Below are 19,702 nucleotides of genomic sequence, written 5' to 3' on the forward strand. Positions count from 1 at the left end.
CCTCCTTCTTCATTCTTGGCATACATGCATGTGTGTGTGTAGGCATATTTTTAATTGCAGTGTGAAAAATGTTGCTCATTGAAAGAAAAAGCATGTAGTTATAATTAGAAGTGGAAACTATAACCAACACTTAACTTGATTATACAGAAAAGGCATTGCTTACTGTCAAGATAGAGCCTCTAGGTGTCTTGTAGTTCTACTAACTCTCCTGTTCACTGCTCCATAGCTGAGTGATCCCTATTGAGCCAAAGTACTGTGATCCAACTAATTGCTTTTACAGGCTGACAGAATGGCCAAGGCAGGAAGGCAGCTCCGCAGATTGCTCAGCCCAACCCACTGGCTCAGAGCAGGGTCCATGACAGCAGGATACTCAAGGCTGTGTTCAGCTGGCTGTTAATTACATTCAAGGATGAAGGCTCCACAATATCCTTGGACAACCTGTTCCAGTGGTTGGCCAACCTCAAACATTTTCTCTTATGTTTAAACGATTTTCCTGTATTTCAATTCATAGCCATTGTCTACTGCCAGGAGGACTCTGGCTCCACTTTCTGTACTCCAACATATCACGTACTCAAACACTCAATAAGATCAGCCTGAGCCTTCTCTTCTCCAGACTGAACAGTCCCATCTCTTTCAGACTCTCCCCACATGTCACAGGCTTCAGTCCCTCAACCACCTTCATGGCCCTGCACAGGACTCATTCCACTCTCTCCGTCTCTCTCTTGCACCTGAGAACCCAGAACTGGACACACAATTCCACACATGCCTCACCAGGAAGGAGAAGGGGAGAAGGATTCTCCTGCTCACAGCACTCTGCCTAAAACAGCCCAGGCAGCCAGCAGCTGCCCCTGCCACAAGCACATGCTGCTGCCTCATGCTCTGCTTCATGCCCACCAGGATCCCTGGGCCTTTCTCCACAAAGCTGCTTCCACACACCCAGGCACAGCCTGTACTCCTGCCTGGGGTTATTCCTCTCCAGCTGCAGCACTTGGCATTTCCCTCTGATCAGCAGGGATCCTCTCAGCCCGCTTCTCCAGCCTCTTGAGGCCTCTACACCTGGCAGCACAACCCTCTGGGCACTCAAACACTTGCTGGTTTTGCAGCACCTGCCAGCTTGCTCAGACTCCTCTCTGCCCTGTCCTCCTGCTCATCGGTGCACACACTGAGCAGCATCAGCCCCATGTCCCACCCCTGAGGCACCACTGCCAGGGACCAGCCTGCAGCTGGAGCTCCTGCTGCCCTTTGGGTCTGGCATTTCACACAGGATTTCCCACTCACCTCTGCTGCACCTCATCAGTTTGGCAAGTGATGGCAAACAGTGACAAAAGCTTTGCTGAAGTCAACACAAACAACATTCACTCCACCAAGTCAGTGATCTTATGGTAAAGACTAACAGATTGTTCAGACATCACTTCCCTTTCACAAATCCACACTGGCTACTCCCACCAGCTTCTTATCCTTCATATGTTTGGAGATGGCCTCCAGGAGGTAAACTCGAAGCTCGAGTTCCCCAAATTCTTCTTCTTTTTCTTCTTGAAAAGATTATCGACTTTTGCTTTCTGCTATTCCCCAGGAGCCTTCCCCAAGGTTCTTTCTGAGAAAATCGATTTTCTGTCTCAATTTAGTCTCCTCTGAGATTTTCTTCTGGATGAGCCATTATAGCAGATCTGCCTACATTATCTTTATCATGTATGAATGAAAATAACACTTGTTTTTCAGATATCAGGCTGGGTTGCAGGATGATAGAGAATGGTTTAGAACGCTTTATACTGTGAAGCAAATATGACCTAGAGTTACTGAACGACATTTCACACCATAAAATAGGTTTCCCAAACCCAAAACACTGCAAATAAAGTTATCTATACTTTTGAAGTCAATCATAATGAAGACCAAGCATTCATGTGAGATCAAGGATAAGAAATGAAGTAAGATGTAACTTTTCAAGCAATTTCAACACTCATTGTTACACAGCCATGATTAACTGGAACACCACCTTTGAGATGAAAATGTAATTTTTAGAACATATATACAACCTGGAAGCTACAATTTAAAATAATGATGATACATTATATAAATAAAGCATCCAACTTGCCTGTGGGGAGCTATTAGACCACTGCTTTTTCAGAGATGCCTGAATTTACATGGTTTGTCCTGTGCCCATTTTTCAATGTTTTTCCTATTTATTATTTTTATTTCCTGATCAAACTTGTGTTTCTTCAAGCTTTGCTTAGTCACACCATCGTTACCACTTGCATGGAAGCAATCTAACACAGTACAAGCTGTACAGGTTTTCTCTCTGCACACAAGGTTTTGTGCACCCAGCAGAGAGGAGCTTGCAAGGCAACAACCACTGAACACAACTTTGGTTTTGTGCTAGCATAGCTATGGTTTCTGCAGTGCACAAAAATGCTTCATTAACATTTCAGACAATGTAATTTGGTGCCTTAGCTTCATTTCATATGATGATCTGTACAGTGAAGTTAGCTTACTATGTGTTTATCTTAAGCTTTTCCTGATACTCTGTAGTTATCCTTCTCACTTAAAAAAATACTAGAGAAACTGCTCAATCACTCCTTTCCAGTTGTCTCATCTGATAACAGTTGAATACAAAACCAGAACTTAATGCTAATGTTTTATGAAAAAGCAGTACTTATTTGGGTATTAAATGCTGTCCAAGTATCTTGCACAGCTTCCACGGCTGTCATTATTCATTCTAACCCTTTCACATGAGAATAAAATCTGAATATTAACTACTGTCTTCCAGTCACAGAATTCAAACCTTAAACTTCTTTCTTCCAAGAGAGGCAGTTAATGACTGTATCCAAGAGCAGGTACATATAAGTGAGAGGCATAGCTGTAAATTCCTGAGAGAGGAAGAAAAAGAAAGATACAAAAGGAGAAAGGAAAAAAAAGAAGGAAAATACTACAATGCATCAATGTGTTATATATATTAAACAACCAAAGTGGAATTTCCTAAAATGGTACCTATTTGCAAACTTCTGCCATCATAGCTGAAGCAAGAAGACTAGGAGGTGATTAGCAATTGAACCAGCAGAAGCCCCTGCCACTGACTTAAAGCAGCAGAACTGGTTTAGCTGATTGAGCTTTCACTGGTACAGCCTGTGTGCTTGCTGTGCAGGGTTTTACTAGATGGCCCTGGAGCAGAACTTTGCTGTAGAGTTGCTGCATAGCAGAAGCTCCCTGGCAATAATTCACACTAACACCCTTATAACCATGAAAGAACACCAGAGCAGGAGGTGCAAGCCCCTATCACAAGTGAGGCTGCTCACCCATAATGTTCACAAAGAACAATTTGGTTTTGCATTATCTTATGGTTTTTGCTCCTCATCAAAAGGCACACCCATTCAGAAAAAAAAATCAAAAAGAATATTTCAAGTGGTCACTGTTAACACCAAAAAAATCAAGGATCTTTGTTAGTGCTACCAAAGGATCCTTGCCAGACAATTATGTTGGCATAATTTTTTTTGCGCATCTAGAAAAGCACTTGTAGTTAATCACTCTGTATTGTCACTGAATCATTATATGTGACATCTTCTCAGAAGTCCTGTTTACATGCATTTCCCTGACAGCAGCAGGAATATGAAATCTTAGTACTTTGAGATGAAGTTCAATAAAATGATAGTGTCACTATAATGGCAACACAATAGCAAAAATGCCATTTCAAGTTCACCTCTCCCCCTGCTACTCCACATCATGCTCCAGTGATGCAAACTACCCTTTTCTCTCAAGCAGTCCAACCAGCTAATATTAATTGGCTTTAACTAAAAACAATTTCCTGTAGCCAGTATTTATCTTTCATTTCATTGCCTGTTGCCAGATCTGATGAGGGGATACTGAGTGTGGGAGCCAAGTCAATTTTTCCAACAACGCAATCTAGTAAGAGATATAATTTAGCCTCTCCCTGTAAATCCTGTTTTCACTTTATGAATGTCTGAAAACATCAGTAGAAAACAAATACATCTGTTAGCACTCATTAGCAAATGCTGGTGCTGCTGGTTCTCAAAACTCAGATCCCATCACCCTGTCTGTCCTTACAGATACATTCTTCAGTGGTAGGACTCGAGAATCTCATTTTAGTATAGACAGGCTCAAAAGCATGACTGAGAAAGCCTCCACTAATACAGCAGTCTTCAAATAAAAACCTCTCTCTAACACAGCTGTAATTAATATTTTCTCTCATTCTTTACAGTGCTCAGTGTCATGGAGCTGTGATTTGACAGCAGAAGGGCACGGTACAGAGATTGGAGAGGCAAGTTACCAACGCATTACAAGTAACTCCAGGCATGAGCAAGGAAGTCCTGAAGGAGTTCTTCAGCCCTGAACTTGTGTGCCCAGTTTCAGCTTCATGAGAAAATAAAACCCACACAGAAGCTGTGGGGTGGGAAAGTGGGAAGAGAAGCGCAGCTTCTAATGGAAACGCGTGAGCCTGAAAGAAAGCTTACTGGGAGTACAGTGTACTCAGCTTAAAGAGACCAAACAAAAACTACCCTTTTCTAAATATCTGAATGTTCACTAAGGAAACAATGCAATGGTAAAAATCCCAGCAAAAAGAAATGGGGTCAATATTACAGTGTCAGTGCAAGAGTCACCAGGGTTCAGAAGGGCGAGCAACACATGCTATTTCCTTGTGCAAACTCTCGTATAGAAAAAAACCCCATCCTTATACAATTGCTTAGTGGAGTAAATGGATACCAGAGGATAAATTTTCTTTCTTTATTTTTTGTAATAAAACTCCCTTGAAAAAACAATTTCCTGTGCCTTAACTTGTATATTGTGGCTTTAGACCCAGTGTTTATTTCTGCATACAACACACATACCTCATGCATGCCTACTGCATGGACACATGCATATATATATATTTATTTATTTGTTTGTTTGTTTGTTTATATGGACTTCAGAAAACACCTGGAAAGGGATTACAGTTTGAGAAAGAGCTTTCATTTTACAGTTTAATGAGTCATTCTCCTCCCTCTGCTTACTCAACATTTTCCTCTGATGTCCACCAGTCTGACTAGTCTCTAAAAACTTTTCACATTGACAGGCTGCAGAAGTTCAAGCAATCTAGTAAAAACATGTGGGCTAACAATACACAAATTAGGAAGTTTTCTGTGCGGAACCACAGAGCAATTAAGAATCATGAAATGCAGTGCTCGGTCCCACAAGCACTGTTGTGTCCTTGTCATTCTGTCACTTTCAGTGAACCACTGAAAGGCTTCAAAGTCCTTTTTTTATTTCTGCAGGTAAAAGTCCAGTGATATCTCACAGTGCGATAATTCAAATCCTAATTCCTTCCAGGATTTTACTTTAACTTCAGCATTCTGTACTTTTACAAAACATCAGCAATAAACCAGTTTTTGCTTTTGAATTAACAATCTCTAGTTGTGACAATCTGTTTGTGAGAGCTAATAATCAAGGTTGTGCGTTCAATCCCCATATGGGCCATTCACTTAAGAGTTGGACTTCATGATCCTTGGGCCCTTCCAGCTTGGAATATGCTGTGATTCTGTAATCTGTGAATTAAATTCACAACGGTAGGCCTTCAGGTTCTGTCAGTTGTAAAGGACAGAGTCAGAGTCAAAGAAAGGTAAATACAGCAAGTACACCACACAGCATTACAAATCAACTGAAAGTTGCAAAATTCATAAGTTGCGTGGGAAAAAAAGTAAAAACCTGAGCATATGTCCTTCTGTATCTGCACAACACTACATTTCAGGTAGTTCTACTTATAAGTGGTTTATTTTGTGAAATAAATTATATATCAACTATTCAACTAAGTTTTAGAATTAGACTCCTATAAAACAAAAGAGAAGAATTTAAAATTTTGTTGAAAACTACATTGAGACTACATTGGGTGAATTTCAGCTATTTTTTATTCAAGATAGGTAATGTGGTAGCTCTGAATTACTGGCATTTTCTATCCATATTTCTTTAATTCAATTCTGGAAGGAGAATAACTCAGGTTAACTTAGAGGGACTTTTAAAGGAGGAATTACATTTTGATAGCACAATAAAATTGAGTCATGGTACACTGAGGAAGCACAAAGCAAACATGAAGATTTGTATTTTATTTTCTTCTACCCCTAATTATTAGGCATTTATTGGGCCAGTGATTTGGCAATGGCTGATGACAGTGAAGAGCAATGTCTCTGTAGTGCCATGCAGACAACATGACAGCACCATGCACTAGGACAGGAACTCTGCTCACCTGCTGGCAAGGCCCTGGGGCACCATGATTAGGAAACTTGGAGTGAGGGAATAAAAATGCAAATATCATTCAAGCAATCAAAAAGCTGACAAACAAGTTGGCAAAAGCAAAGCTGAATGATGAATTGCTCTTGGCTCCAAATAGGAAGAGAATAATTTTCAGCCAAAAGTATTAAAAGAGATTTTAATTTGGTTTGTGTTATTGATTAATAGGTAAATACTGACAGATAAATCAGGCAGCCTAAACACACCAAAGCATGTTTAAAAGGGAAACCAAGGCTGGTTGTAAGGAACCGGCCAAAATAATGGCAGTAGTTTGTATCCTGAAGCAGTCATGAAAATTATGAAAGAAGCTTCTGTTTTAGAGACAGTATCTGTTAGAAGGGTGTTTTTAATCAGGGCTTTTGATAATACTGGCTTATTGCCTCTGGGAAGGCAAATGCAGGCTCTCTGGAAGAACAAGTACTGACTCAATCTTTCAAAAGGTGCAATGAGTCTTCACCAAGCGGGAAATGGATGAATTGATGTTTTGTGAAGCACCAGATACATACCCTCAGCACCTTGCACATTCTTGAATGGCTTGTGATGCATTTATTTCTCTCAATATTCCCATTAAATAAAAATTCAATAAAAGCAAAAGTCATTACCACCTTCCATAAAAATGAAAGGTTTGCCTTGTTCCTTCTCCCTGGGTGGGAAGTAGCAATGTTATTTTTTTAAATGTACGCTCTACTTGTTTTCCTTCCATCCCTCACCACCTCCCGTCACGACCACTGGCACTAAGTATCCATCACTGAAGTCTGAAGTCAGAGTGAGTAAAAAACCCATCCTATTTCATGATGGTCGTTTACCTGCAACTTTGACTTTTTCCATGGTAACTGAATAACTAGAGTGCCTATATATAAACAATGATATATTTTATTTGGCTGTAATAAAGCAAAAAAAATCAGGATTAAGAGGCTCATACACATTTGGCTCTTTCCAGCTCTGAAGAGAACAACATGTTCTGCTCATAAACCTAAACTGCTCTAATATACTCTGTCATATTATAATTTTACTTTTCACTAACAGTGCCAGTGAAATTCTAGTAGAGTACATAATTAGGTGACAGCAGGAAATGGCAGACCCTTTAAGAACTGTCTTCACCATCAGCTTCCCAAATAGTTCCCAAAAGATTCTAGGAGGAAATTGTAGCACTTGCAGGAACAGAATACAGATACCTAATTAGTCAAATACCACTTCCAACAGCAAACAGTGCAAGTAGTTTGTCATTCCAGTTGATATTCACTTTATAAAAACATGAAAACTGTTACATGGTCTACGCATGATACTTCAGAAAAAAACAGCACTTTTGTATATAAAAGTAAACCCTAAATACAACAACAAAAATCCAAATAAATTAAAAATCCACACCACTAAACAAACCTCACATACTCACACATATTTACTGTTAATAAATTACAGTGTTTGATCAGAACTAAAGAGTATCACTAAGTCATGGCAGCAGCAGTTATAGCAGCAATCTCTGATAGCTTTCTTTTTTTTTTTCCTACATGTCCCTGTTGCTCTCATCTTCATTCTTTCTTACTGTTACTGTTAACTCTTAAGTAATATAAACTAAAAGACAATCAGTAGATGAAGTCTGGGTACAGGCTGTATTGTTGTATGTAAATGGACTATTTGGCAGACTAAAGGTTGAAGCACAGCCTTTCACCATTATGATTATTAAATGCTCAAGATACTACACAGGCTTTCAGAGTACTTTTTCTCTTACACCCTTTTTTTTGCAAACAAACATTAAAACCATAAAAATCAGAAAATATTTCCTAAAACTTGATTCTCAAACTTGAGGGAATCCATCTGAGGGCTTTATAATTAAACTGCAAAGAAGGTGGAAGTATTGACAAGTATTCTCACGTTAGCTTCAAACGACACTGAGACTGAACTGCAATTCAGTTTCTAGGAGCTTGTGTTTTAAGAATTTTAATGAGGCTTTTGGTCCTGTCAAAAAATCACACACACAGCTGTACTCTCTTCAAATCCAAAACTGTAGAAGTATGTTCTGCAAGACATTTGTATGCAAATGCTGCTAAGAGCCTCTGCAGATTCTACCTACAGAGAAGAGTTTCTCACAGCAGCCTCCTCCAACAGAAAAACAATTGCCAGGCCAAGCGTGAAAATGAATCAGACCAAAATACATGGATTACTAACATATCCACCCACACACAATCTACAGAGAAAATAAAAACATCCGGAGCTTGTAAGGTTGCCAGAGGGGGGAAAAAAAAAGAAAAGAAAATTTATTTCAGGGAAGACACAATATAAGTTTATACTTTTTTTATACCTTCTCTTTGCCTCGCAAGATTTTAGGACTAGGTTGGAGAAATGCTGTGAACCATCTAATCCTGCCAATTCTATAAATCCTTATGACTACTTTAAGAGGCTATTGCCAAAACTACATTGAATTCTTTGTATAACACACACTTCAAATAATAATATATAACTAAGTTCTGAATAAATTTAAGCTACCTTAAAGAATTATTATATTGTAGCTCCAAAGAAATTATATATTTGAAAATATGACTTCTAGATGGCACATTGGGCTCTTGTTTCAATCTCTGATCAGATTCTCCTCATGGCTTGAAGCTTCAGGAAGGAAAGAAAGAAAAATAGTATTTGTTTTTCTTTTAGCCCAAATTAGAGTTTTTGCAATTTACAATTTAAACAACAGCATTTTTTAAACTGGAATGCTGTACTACAAAAGACTAAGACTACAAAAACCAACCTGAGCATGAAGAGGAAACAATTGAATCTCCTTTGTATATTAATTGATACTACCTACATTAAATCTATCAATAAAGCAATAAAATGTGTATTTAAATAAGAATGGTTTTAGAACTCAGCAGTTACATTGCATAAAGTATGAAAACCAATAAATTTTGTTTTCAAATTCACGAATCTCATAAAATCACAGAATGGTTAGAGGATGGAAGGGACCTTAAAGATCATTTAGCTCAACTCCCCCTGCCATGGGAGGAGCTGGATCCATGGCAGAATTTCTCTCAGTCCTATCAGTATATAATTACAAGTAAGCCACTGTGTTTTCAAAAGGTTACTTTTTGCAATATAATGTACTAGTCACTAACAACATGTAAACACCTCAACACTGAAGCTTCACGTTACTGTGTGCTCACTAAACTGCTCACGTACTCTTACTTTCACACACTTCATTAAATTCCCACACAATATCCAACAGCTGACAGACCCAAACCACCACCATTTTTCCTCTTTTCCACACCCCCACACTCCCCTGAGTAACCCCTCCCTTCAAAGCCTGCCATCAAAACATATCCAACAAACTGGTGGATAGGACGGGACAGCCAAATCCACGCTCGCTCCCATGATAAACATACGGGCTCCATGCTGCTGAGCACGCTTCCATCCGGCTGGGAACAGCACCAGTTCCCTGAGACAGGCAATGGGAAACAGCCTCCCTCACTGCCAGGGACTTTCAGATCACTTCCAGGCCAAACACCCAGGGCAGGTGCCTCGCTGGAGCTCCCTCACCTCCTCTGAATGCAGATGAACAGGTTGAGGTGTGACATCATTTGTCATCGTGCCTTGGGCATCCAGGACAGCCCCGAGTGCTGTCACTGCTCTGTGCTCAATTCCCTTAGAGGAGTGAGCACAGCCAAGTCACAGATTATTGACTGGCACAAGACAGTCTTGGTCAATCTGTGTCTTTGTCAGCAGATGGGCTGGAAAACGGGGAAAGATTTTGTTTTACTAGTTTTGCTTTCACCATTTTAAGAGTAATAACAACAACAATAATAAATAATTACAGCCTGTGATGGTACTTTTCTCCTCATAAAATCTTGATTGCTGTTGACAGGAACAAAACCTCAGAGACAACATTTTCACGTGATTATATTATCTTTCATTTCACCATAAGTATAACAAGTTTAATGGCCATACCCAAAACTTGGAATAAGAAGCTAGTACTCCTAACTCTTATTCAGTTAGGATCCCACGATCTAAACAATTCCTGAAAACAAATATGTAGACAGTATTCTAAGATTTCCAAAAACAACAAAAGAAAAAGCTCATTAATTGAGCTGCAAATTCCTGCCAAGTGTGAAAAAAAAAAACAAAAAACAAAAAAACAAAAAAAACCCAAAAGACTGAACACTAAAAAAACAAATCAAAAGTAGTCCAGCATAAAAATTCACTGACCCATAAAACAAGCTATCTTTTTAGGTACCTACAGAAATAATTTCCCTAGTCTGCATATAACCTCAGTGCCTCTGCTAATGCCACAACTTTCCCAGAGTCATGGAGTATTCTGAGTTGGAAGGGACCCACAAGGATCGAGTCTAACTCTTAAGTGAATGGCCTGTATGGGGACTGAACCCATGACAAGTGTCTACTGAGGCAAAGCTGACCCAGACATCACTTCATTGACAGTACTCAGACTGCTGAGGAGGGCAGTGAAGGCTCCAAGAACCCCCGAGCAAAGGCAGGAAGTCACAGAGGTGCCAGAGATTGCAAAAGGCTGTGGCAAAGCAGCAGGGAAGGACAGCAGGAGTTGGTCAGCTCTCTGCCCTGGTGGGTACCAAGCAGAACCAAAGGGCTCTCAGACATGGGAAATATTCTCTTTTCCTGCCCAGGAGACAAACCTCAGCTGCAAAGGGCCCCTGCATGTGCACAGGACCTTTTATGTTTTATGAAAAGTTTTATGGAAGCATGAACAGAGATAGGTAGGGGTGTGTAACAAGCACAAGATTCTCAGCAAGAAATCATTCAGTCCCTCCACAACCTCTGTCTGGTTGTGATAAAAACAAACAAATAAAGAAAGAAACAAAGAAAATTAAATAATAAGCAACAGATAAGGATCTGCACCATGATTCAGCATCAGACTGACATCCTTCAACTAATGTGCACTATTTAAAGATTGTATTCTGCTTGCATAACAAGAAATCCAGATTGCTTTTCTGACCCGAGGCAGCAGTACTGTCACACAAATCCCTGCCCCATTTCACTGATTCTAAAACACAAGCTATACACCAGAATTTCAAAACCAAGGACACTACCCCTCCTGCTTAAGATAAATTTACCTCTCCAACTTTGCTAGTAATATCGGCAAGTCCTCTGGAGTACAGAGAAGCTTTTGTGTTGTTACATGCAGCAGATTCAGTTTAACATTATTCAATCCCACATAGAATTGACTTTGAAAATTAAAGCCAGTAAGCATGGCTCTGCACCAGTTTCCTGCTTTCTACATCTTCATCCGCCATCAGCAAAATCTATCTGTCTCAGACTCCATCACTTACAAACACAGTTTTACACTGCAGAGCACCGATTTCAAGTTGAAGTTTTCAAGCTAGAAAGACATTGAAAACCAACTTTCTATCATATAAATGAACAACACTGCAATCACACCTGATACCTCCTCTTTGTCAGCTGCATAACTGAGAATTAAAACAGACACCAGGAACTGTACATAATTCTCCATTCACACTTCTATTTCTCTGCCTGAAAAATTGAAAGAAAACTGAAGGCAACAACCAGATACACTTTCATATATTTGTTATGATACATTAAGCATTATCTCTAAGAAAAGTAGGCATCTTCAAGTGTTGACAAGGTAAGTTAGATCTTGAAGAAAGACCAAAGATTTTTCTCATATTTAAACAAACTTCTTCCTCAAAATCTTCCGAGTGGCCATAGCCGCAGACTACTAGGCAATGAGAAAAGAAACAGAAAACAAATTTCAAATACCTTTTCTGTTACGCCTTGCATATTGAATTTCAGAGCCTAAGAAGGGTATGAATCCGTCTTTTTCGGCGCTATATGTATAAATACACAAAAAATTCAAAGCAGTTGTTTCGAAGATTCAAGAACAGGAAGCACCTCTGCTATAACTTCGTAGAGAAAGTCCCTTGAAAAAAAAGTAACTGCGTATGTACTTCATGTGTATCATTGCTACCTCCCCTTTCCTCTTTCTGTCTCACATCTGTCTTCAGACAACTCCTCTTCAATGGTCTCCTAACTTGCATCTATTCCAAGTAATTTAAAAACACTTTTACTACAGGCAACTCCAAAAGTCTTTTGCACATTCACAACCTATTTCACATTCCCTTGAAAAATATGAGGGATTTATTTCTTGAGTAACACTTCAAATGAATGTCTTTTCATAAACATTCCAATATATTGCATTTCTCTCTTTTTTCCATTTCTGATTTCTACTTCTTTGCTTCCAAACTTGACTTCCAGAATCCATGCAGAAATGTTGACAGAAACCATTCAGTACTCTTTACAGTGTTAATTCCATTATTTCGTTTCAGCCCAAACATTCAATTTTTTGAAAACCCCAACAGTTTCTTTAGAACATCATCGTGAATTTATTCAAAAGAAAATAAAATCACAGGGAGGAAAAGCTCTTCTCCATAAGAAATTATTCCTACCTCTTGAAGATGGAATGCAAAGTACCTCAAAAATTTAATTTGTAATTTTTAACCTCTGAATAACTTTCTTGACTACTCTTAGAACCAATTTTGATAAGAAATAGGAATTTGGAGTAGCATTCAAGTCCATTACTTGTATGTAGCATCCCTTTTTGCCAACTTCTCTATTACTTTGTTGACACACACTTTTCCAATGGGGCATGAACTGACTGCATTCACTTGTTAAATAATCAAGAGAAAGTTCACAATTACTTATAATCTTATTGGGTAGAGTGATTATGCTCAACAAACTTTCTAATGGGACTGCAGTTTTGACTATAGCTCTCCATTTAGGAGATTTACACAAGGAAAACAAGAAAAATGAAGGTTTTCACTCAGGAGATTAATAAACTAACTCCAAGTAAGTGTGTATCTTCTACTCTTACCTAGTTTAGAGAGAAAATGCTTGGCTACAAAAAACATTTTTGACTTTAAATTCTTCCTCATCCTCAGCTTGAACACAATGTGGTTTTTACTTGTTTAGAAAACAGCCCTGGATGTTGATTAAAAAAAAAGGCAGGAAGGAAAGAGCAGGGAGTGGTACTTCATGCGAAGACAAAATCTAAACCATTTACTGTTGTTTTAGAACTTTCTATTAAGAAAAAGCTATTTATATTTCAATTATGTGACAGGATGCCACAGTTTGAAGTAATTTTGGAAAAAAAGAGGCCTTAAAATTAGGTACTAATGGTGTCAATTTACAAATCTTTATATTATTATATTCCCATAACAGACATTCATAGGCTGATTTGTTTAGAGCACTAAATGAAACACCTCCTGAAATCAGCATCAAATTTAAAATATCAGCCAGGAAAAAGCCTAGAGGAAGTCTGCATTTGTCCCACAGTTCACTTCACCAGAGTTCAAGCAGAAAAGTATTACCAATACACAATGAATACCAAAACAGTTTCTTTCCCCTAGCTCAAAGTGTGTATTTTCAGAGATAAGCAAAAACCAGATTATTCACTGTCCTCCACCGTGCCCTTTCATCTCACTGAGGCTCTGTCTTGCTCCTCATTTTTGCTGCCTGACACACACAGAGCTGCTCCTTCTTCTTGCCAATGACAGGAGCAAGGATCAGGGTGTGTGCTGACCCCCACAGAAACACCCGAGGCTCCCTGTCCACCCCCACACCCCCTGCTATGGCTGGCTAAACTCACAGCCAGCCACTTCCCCCAGTTACCTGGACATATTCAGCACTGTGGAAGCAAAATGAAATTACTTCATTATGTCCATATGTCTAAACACACTACAGGCTTACACAGTTAGAAGAGCTTTAAAAAAAAAAAAAAAAAGATACACCCTTAGAAAAACCAAAGTAACAAAGCTCCTCAGAAGCTGTACTAAAAGATTAACATAAAATCTATGTAAATTATGGTCGTTCTTGGTCTCTTTTCCATAGTGGAGAGCCAGGTTTATGAAGACTTATGGAAATTAACAGCATAGGTCTGCAATGACAAATCAAGGAGGCCCAGAGGTACTAATAGTTGGCTTCATATGTGCAGACATATGTGTGCAAACACAGATGCCCAGCAAAAATTATTATTTCTTTCCAAACCTCTGAATCGTTGTCCTAAAACAAGGATTACTGGAAATTATTTTATATACTAAGTGAATACAAATTAATCGGTTTTTAAAAGGTTTTTATAGGGATTTGTATGGAAAAATCTAATTATTCTCAAATAGTTTAACCAGGAATAAATATTCACAAAAAAAAGAAAAAAAAAAAGAAAAAAAAAAAACACAAAAAACCCCCAAACTTCTATAAAACCTAAGAAAACATTAGGGAAAAGCAGAATCTGTTACAGAAAAGACAAAATATTTAAAATGCAATGATCTATAAGTTCTAGAATAACCAGTTTGTTCTCAGACCAGGAAGTCAAGTATTTTCACTGAACAGCACAAAAATGCAGGGGTAGCTTCCTTTATTTTCAGCTTGTCTTTGCAAAGAAAGTAATTTTTTCTTTGTAACATTGTCTCAATAGAACATTGCATTATATATATGCAATTTATGTGTATACATAATACATGTGTATTTGCAATATATTATTGTTTTGGATAATAAAGGCAGATATTTAGCCTGAACAGCACAGCACATAAAACTTATACACACAACACAAGAACAGTTCCACTTTGTACTCACTCTTACAAAGTTGTCAGGGAACAAACCTCTTCTGCCTTTGAGCTGTCCTTCCCACCAGCCTCCATCATCTTTCTTGATATTGGTGATTATGTCACCTACAGTGATTGTCAGCTCATCATCGTGTTGAGCTTTGTAGTCAAACTCCACTATCGCCTCCACTAAAAGAGAAACACACATATGCACAATTATTGACTACATTGAAGTTTTCCTGCCTTTCAAATGCATAAGAAAACACCAATGCAATCATATATTCTCAGTGAAAGTAATATATTCAGTTTAACCAAGACAGTACATCAAAGAGGCAACACTGGTGTTGGTTGTAATGTTCTGTGGGTAACTGCTACAAGAGAGGCCAAAGTGAAAAAAACACACAAGAAAGCCCATCATGGTTAAGGCAACATTCTTTATTTTTTAAAGGAAATCAATTTGTGATGCTTCAGCAATATTAATTCTGGCAGCATTACAAAGTTTATTTTTAATTCTTGGACAAAGTTTTACCTTTTGTTCACAGGGCTTTCAAAATATTTTATTTTCTATGGAAATAAACATGTAAAGGTCCTCAAATTCATAAGCATCCCAAGCCACCGCAACTACCTTGCTAAATACATCACTATCAACCTAAAATATATTTAACAAGAATTTTTTCATCATGATGATTTTCACTGTTTTTTATATAAAATTCAAAGCTTTGCTGCTTGAACATGCCCTCACAGGGTTTCATCAAAGAGAGGAGATTTACTTTCACTTATGATTATGCATCAAAGAATTAAATACTTCTAAATTAAATACTTCTACTGCTCTGAATGTCTGTTATCAGAGTTATAAGCTTTATAAACTTGCTACTATTACATGGTATGTCTGTCTTTTCCCAAGAAGTCACACCATCTTTTGAAACCATACACAAAAGGAAGTCACTTTAGAGAACTAAGGAAGTCATAAAGACAGAAAAATTCCTTCAGAGAATAAAAAATAATACATCTGGGGTACTCAACATGGAAGCCATAGTTGTATTTAGTGGTTCATCAAACATTTACTGGTCAGAGTGGCGAGGGCTGGGACAGCCGTACCTGTAAACTTTATTCCTGTTTTCTTCAGTAGAAAAGCACATTTAGCACTTTGACCGTTGAAACAAAAAGTGAGAACCAGTAACAGGCATCTGCTTTCTGCACAAATGACTGTGCCATGTAAACCCTGCAAGCTCCAGCCTGCAAACAGGCAATACAAGCTCACAAAGCAAAGCAAACCATTACACCACAGGCAGCAAAAAGGTTCTGCCTGAATAACAAACGCTGCATACTAAACTGAATTAAGTTGACAGGAAAGCAGAGTTACTTCTTTCCACCCCCAAAATGTCACACAGTCACAATGCTGAATATCTCCATCCCTCCTCCAGAGCCTGCAAGTCATAGCTAAAGCAGTGTTCTGACTTTTGGATATATACCAGCCACAAGTTTATGGCTTATAATATTCCTCTATTACTTCATCTGTGAAGTCAAAAACCATTGTAAAACCAGTTTACAAGAGGCCTGCTGAACTACATAATGAACAGCAAAAGAGAAAGACTGGCACCACACATTGTAAGCTGACAGGAAAACAGAACATGAAAAATTTATCAGTGAAACTTAGCTGAAAAATCAGAGTCATTCAGGCTGAGAGGACTTCACATCTCTAGTTCAGCTTTCTGTTCAAAGCAGGACCAGCTGCGAGGTCAAACCAGGTTACTCAGGGCTTTGCCCACATGGGTCTTGAAATCCTCCAACCTCCTCCTACAGAGGCAGGTAGGGCATGCAGTGGAATCTGCTCCACGGCTTGACTGGGAAAAAGATTTTCTCTCTTCAGTCTATTGGAGCCTTTCTTGCATCTGTTTTCACCCAGAGGTCTCATTGCCCCACCATCCACTGCAGGCCAATAACTGCATCTTCTTGATAACCTAGTTGTAAACTTTGTAAGGCTGCTATTAGAACCACCCAAATTCTCTTCTCCAAGCTGGACAATCAGAGCTCTTCTAGATTCAGGTCCCTTCACTCTTTAACACATGAACTGTTCCACCAATTTGGTAGAAATCAGATATGAGGAGAGTGCACTCCATTGCCTTCTCCAGTATTTGATAAAGATGTTAAACCAAAGAAGTTCCAGGACAACCCCCGGTGGTACTTCATTTATCATCAGCTTGCACGTGCAATACAAATCACTAACCACTGCCTAAATCACAGTTTTTGAGGTTGGAAGGCACCTCTGTAGACCAATCCCCTTATTCAATGCAGAAACAGCTAAAGCACAGATTGCTCAGAGCCCTGCGCAGACAAATTTTGAATATCTCAAAGGATGGAAATTCTGGTATTTGATCACCCTTAAGATTAGAAATGCTTTCAGACGCATCAATAAGATCAGCCTGAGCCTTCTCTTCTCCAGACTGAACAGTCCCATCTCTTTCAGACTCTCCCCACATGTCACAGGCTTCAGTCCCTCAACCACCTTCATGGCCCTGCACAGGACTCATTCCACTCTCTCCGTCTCTCTCTTGCACCTGAGAACCCAGAACTGGACACACAATTCCACACATGCCTCACCAGGAAGGAGAAGGGGAGAAGGATTCTCCTGCTCACAGCACTCTGCCTAAAACAGCCCAGGCAGCCAGCAGCTGCCCCTGCCACAAGCACATGCTGCTGCCTCATGCTCTGCTTCATGCCCACCAGGATCCCTGGGCCTTTCTCCACAAAGCTGCTTCCACACACCCAGGCACAGCCTGTACTCCTGCCTGGGGTTATTCCTCTCCAGCTGCAGCACTTGGCATTTCCCTCTGATCAGCAGGGATCCTCTCAGCCCGCTTCTCCAGCCTCTTGAGGCCTCTACACCTGGCAGCACAACCCTCTGGGCACTCAAACACTTGCTGGTTTTGCAGCACCTGCCAGCTTGCTCAGACTCCTCTCTGCCCTGTCCTCCTGCTCATCGGTGCACACACTGAGCAGCATCAGCCCCATGTCCCACCCCTGAGGCACCACTGCCAGGGACCAGCCTGCAGCTGGAGCTCCTGCTGCCCTTTGGGTCTGGCATTTCACACAGGATTTCCCACTCACCTCTGCTGCACCTCATCAGTTTGGCAAGTGATGGCAAACAGTGACAAAAGCTTTGCTGAAGTCAACACAAACAACATTCACTCCACCAAGTCAGTGATCTTATGGTAAAGACTAACAGATTGTTCAGACATCACTTCCCTTTCACAAATCCACACTGGCTACTCCCACCAGCTTCTTGTCCTTCATATGTTCAGTAATGGCCTCCAGGATTATTTCTTCCATCATCTTCCAATGGTTCACATGGGGCTGACCAGCCTGCAGTTTTCAGCAAAAAAAAAGGAGGCTTCTTGCTCTTCCTGAAAGCAGGAGGTACATTCTCCTGCTTTAATGAAACTCTCCTAATCACAGTGACTTTTTGAAGACCATCAAGAGGGATCTCCCAATATCAGTTAGCTCCCTCAGGACATACCACACCAGGGCCATGGCTTTGCACGTGACCAGTTTGTTTAAATATTCCCTAACCTGATTCTCTTCCACTGAGGGAAGGTTTACCTTGCCCTGGACTTTTCTACTGGTTTCAGAGTCCTGAACAGGCCAAAGTCTTTCCTCTTCAAGTCTGCGGTTGCAACCGTGCTTTCTGCCTATCCCCTCCTCCTCTCTGGATCCTGATCTTTATCATCTCCCAGTCAATGCCACCAGGGCTGCCCTCAGCCTTCAGAGCCCCAAACAGTTCATTGTTTGCAGGTATGAGATCCAGTAGACAATACACACCAGAAACCTCCTGAACTGCTCACACCCAACCCAGCACATAAACAAGCTCCACTATCCCTCCAGTAGATATCAGGGTGATTGAATATGAGCTATCCTCTTGTATCTTCACAATCCCAATGAAATCATAACTCTGAAACTGCATGCAGCCATGTAATTCCTCTTTGCATTCCATGCTGTCTGCACGAGAACACAGACATTTCAGAGAGGCAACCAGCTGTGCTGACTTCCCAGAAAGAGCAGCAGTTTTCCCTGTAATGCTGAAAAGCACTTCCTTGTTTATATGGGTATGCTTGGGAAAGGCTCCCATCAGTCCTGATTTTTCTGATTACAAGGTCTCCATTGTTTGTAACACTTTTTTTTTTTTTGCCAACCTGGTCCACCGATTGCTCATATGATAGTTAGCAGAGATGCTTTTCCCTTAGTCAGGTAAATCCCATCTTTTCCAAGCAATTCTCAAAAAGACCCTCATGATCATAAAACCAGAATTCTGTTGCTGACAGCAACTATGCAACCAGCTTAGGGGGGTAAGCTTAGGATGGAGGATCTCTCCACTCATCCTAATGCACTTTGCTCTCACCCAAAGGATCCAGGAGAATCCACCCAGGCTCCCACACTACTGGTCATCACCCCAGAACCATACAGTCATAGCTGATAATTTCAGATCCCTTCAGGTGGTATCATTGAAACCTACATGGGAGAGCAGCAGGAGTAGTAGTGTGAAGCCAGACAAGCTTTGGCAGTCTTACCACAGTGTTCCAGATCCTGGCAGGCAACAAGCCTCTCTAGAGTTCAGGTCAGGTCAGCAGATAGGAGGATGGGAGCCTCCAACACTCACAGAATGGATTTCCCTACTGTTACCACTTCCCACTTTCTCCTGGTGCTTTTGCATGGCTCAGATTTACCAGCTTGGGTGCTTCACTGGACTGAGCACCCAGACTCCCATCACCTACAAAAGCATTGAATCTGTTCTTTAATTGCAGAACTTGAGGTGGAGCAGAAGCCTTCCTCCTAGCATCAGAAATTATAAACTTCAGGTTTTCAGG

General features: G+C 40.0%; 1 protein-coding gene across 4 annotated transcripts in view; it reads right to left on the reverse strand.

Annotated features, from left to right (window-relative positions):
* Positions 1-19,702, reverse strand: part of SH3KBP1 (SH3 domain containing kinase binding protein 1) — a 211,649-nt gene that overhangs the window by 172,272 nt on the left and 19,675 nt on the right. For 3 of the 4 annotated variants that reach the window (XR_005952296.1, XM_041399855.1, XM_041399856.1), the window contains exon 2: positions 14,872-15,029. Coding sequence is in view for 3 of the 4 variants with exons in the window: in XM_041399855.1 (XP_041255789.1) it covers positions 14,872-15,029 (158 nt within the window). In the remaining variant the exon portion in view is untranslated. The remainder of the gene's footprint in view (positions 1-14,871; positions 15,030-19,702) is intronic. The other variant, XM_041399857.1, reaches the window with a different exon arrangement.

Source organism: Onychostruthus taczanowskii, unplaced genomic scaffold (assembly GCF_017590055.1).
Source record: "Onychostruthus taczanowskii isolate IOZ18803 unplaced genomic scaffold, ASM1759005v1 scaffold17, whole genome shotgun sequence".
NCBI classification, from domain to species: domain Eukaryota; kingdom Metazoa; phylum Chordata; class Aves; order Passeriformes; family Passeridae; genus Onychostruthus; species Onychostruthus taczanowskii.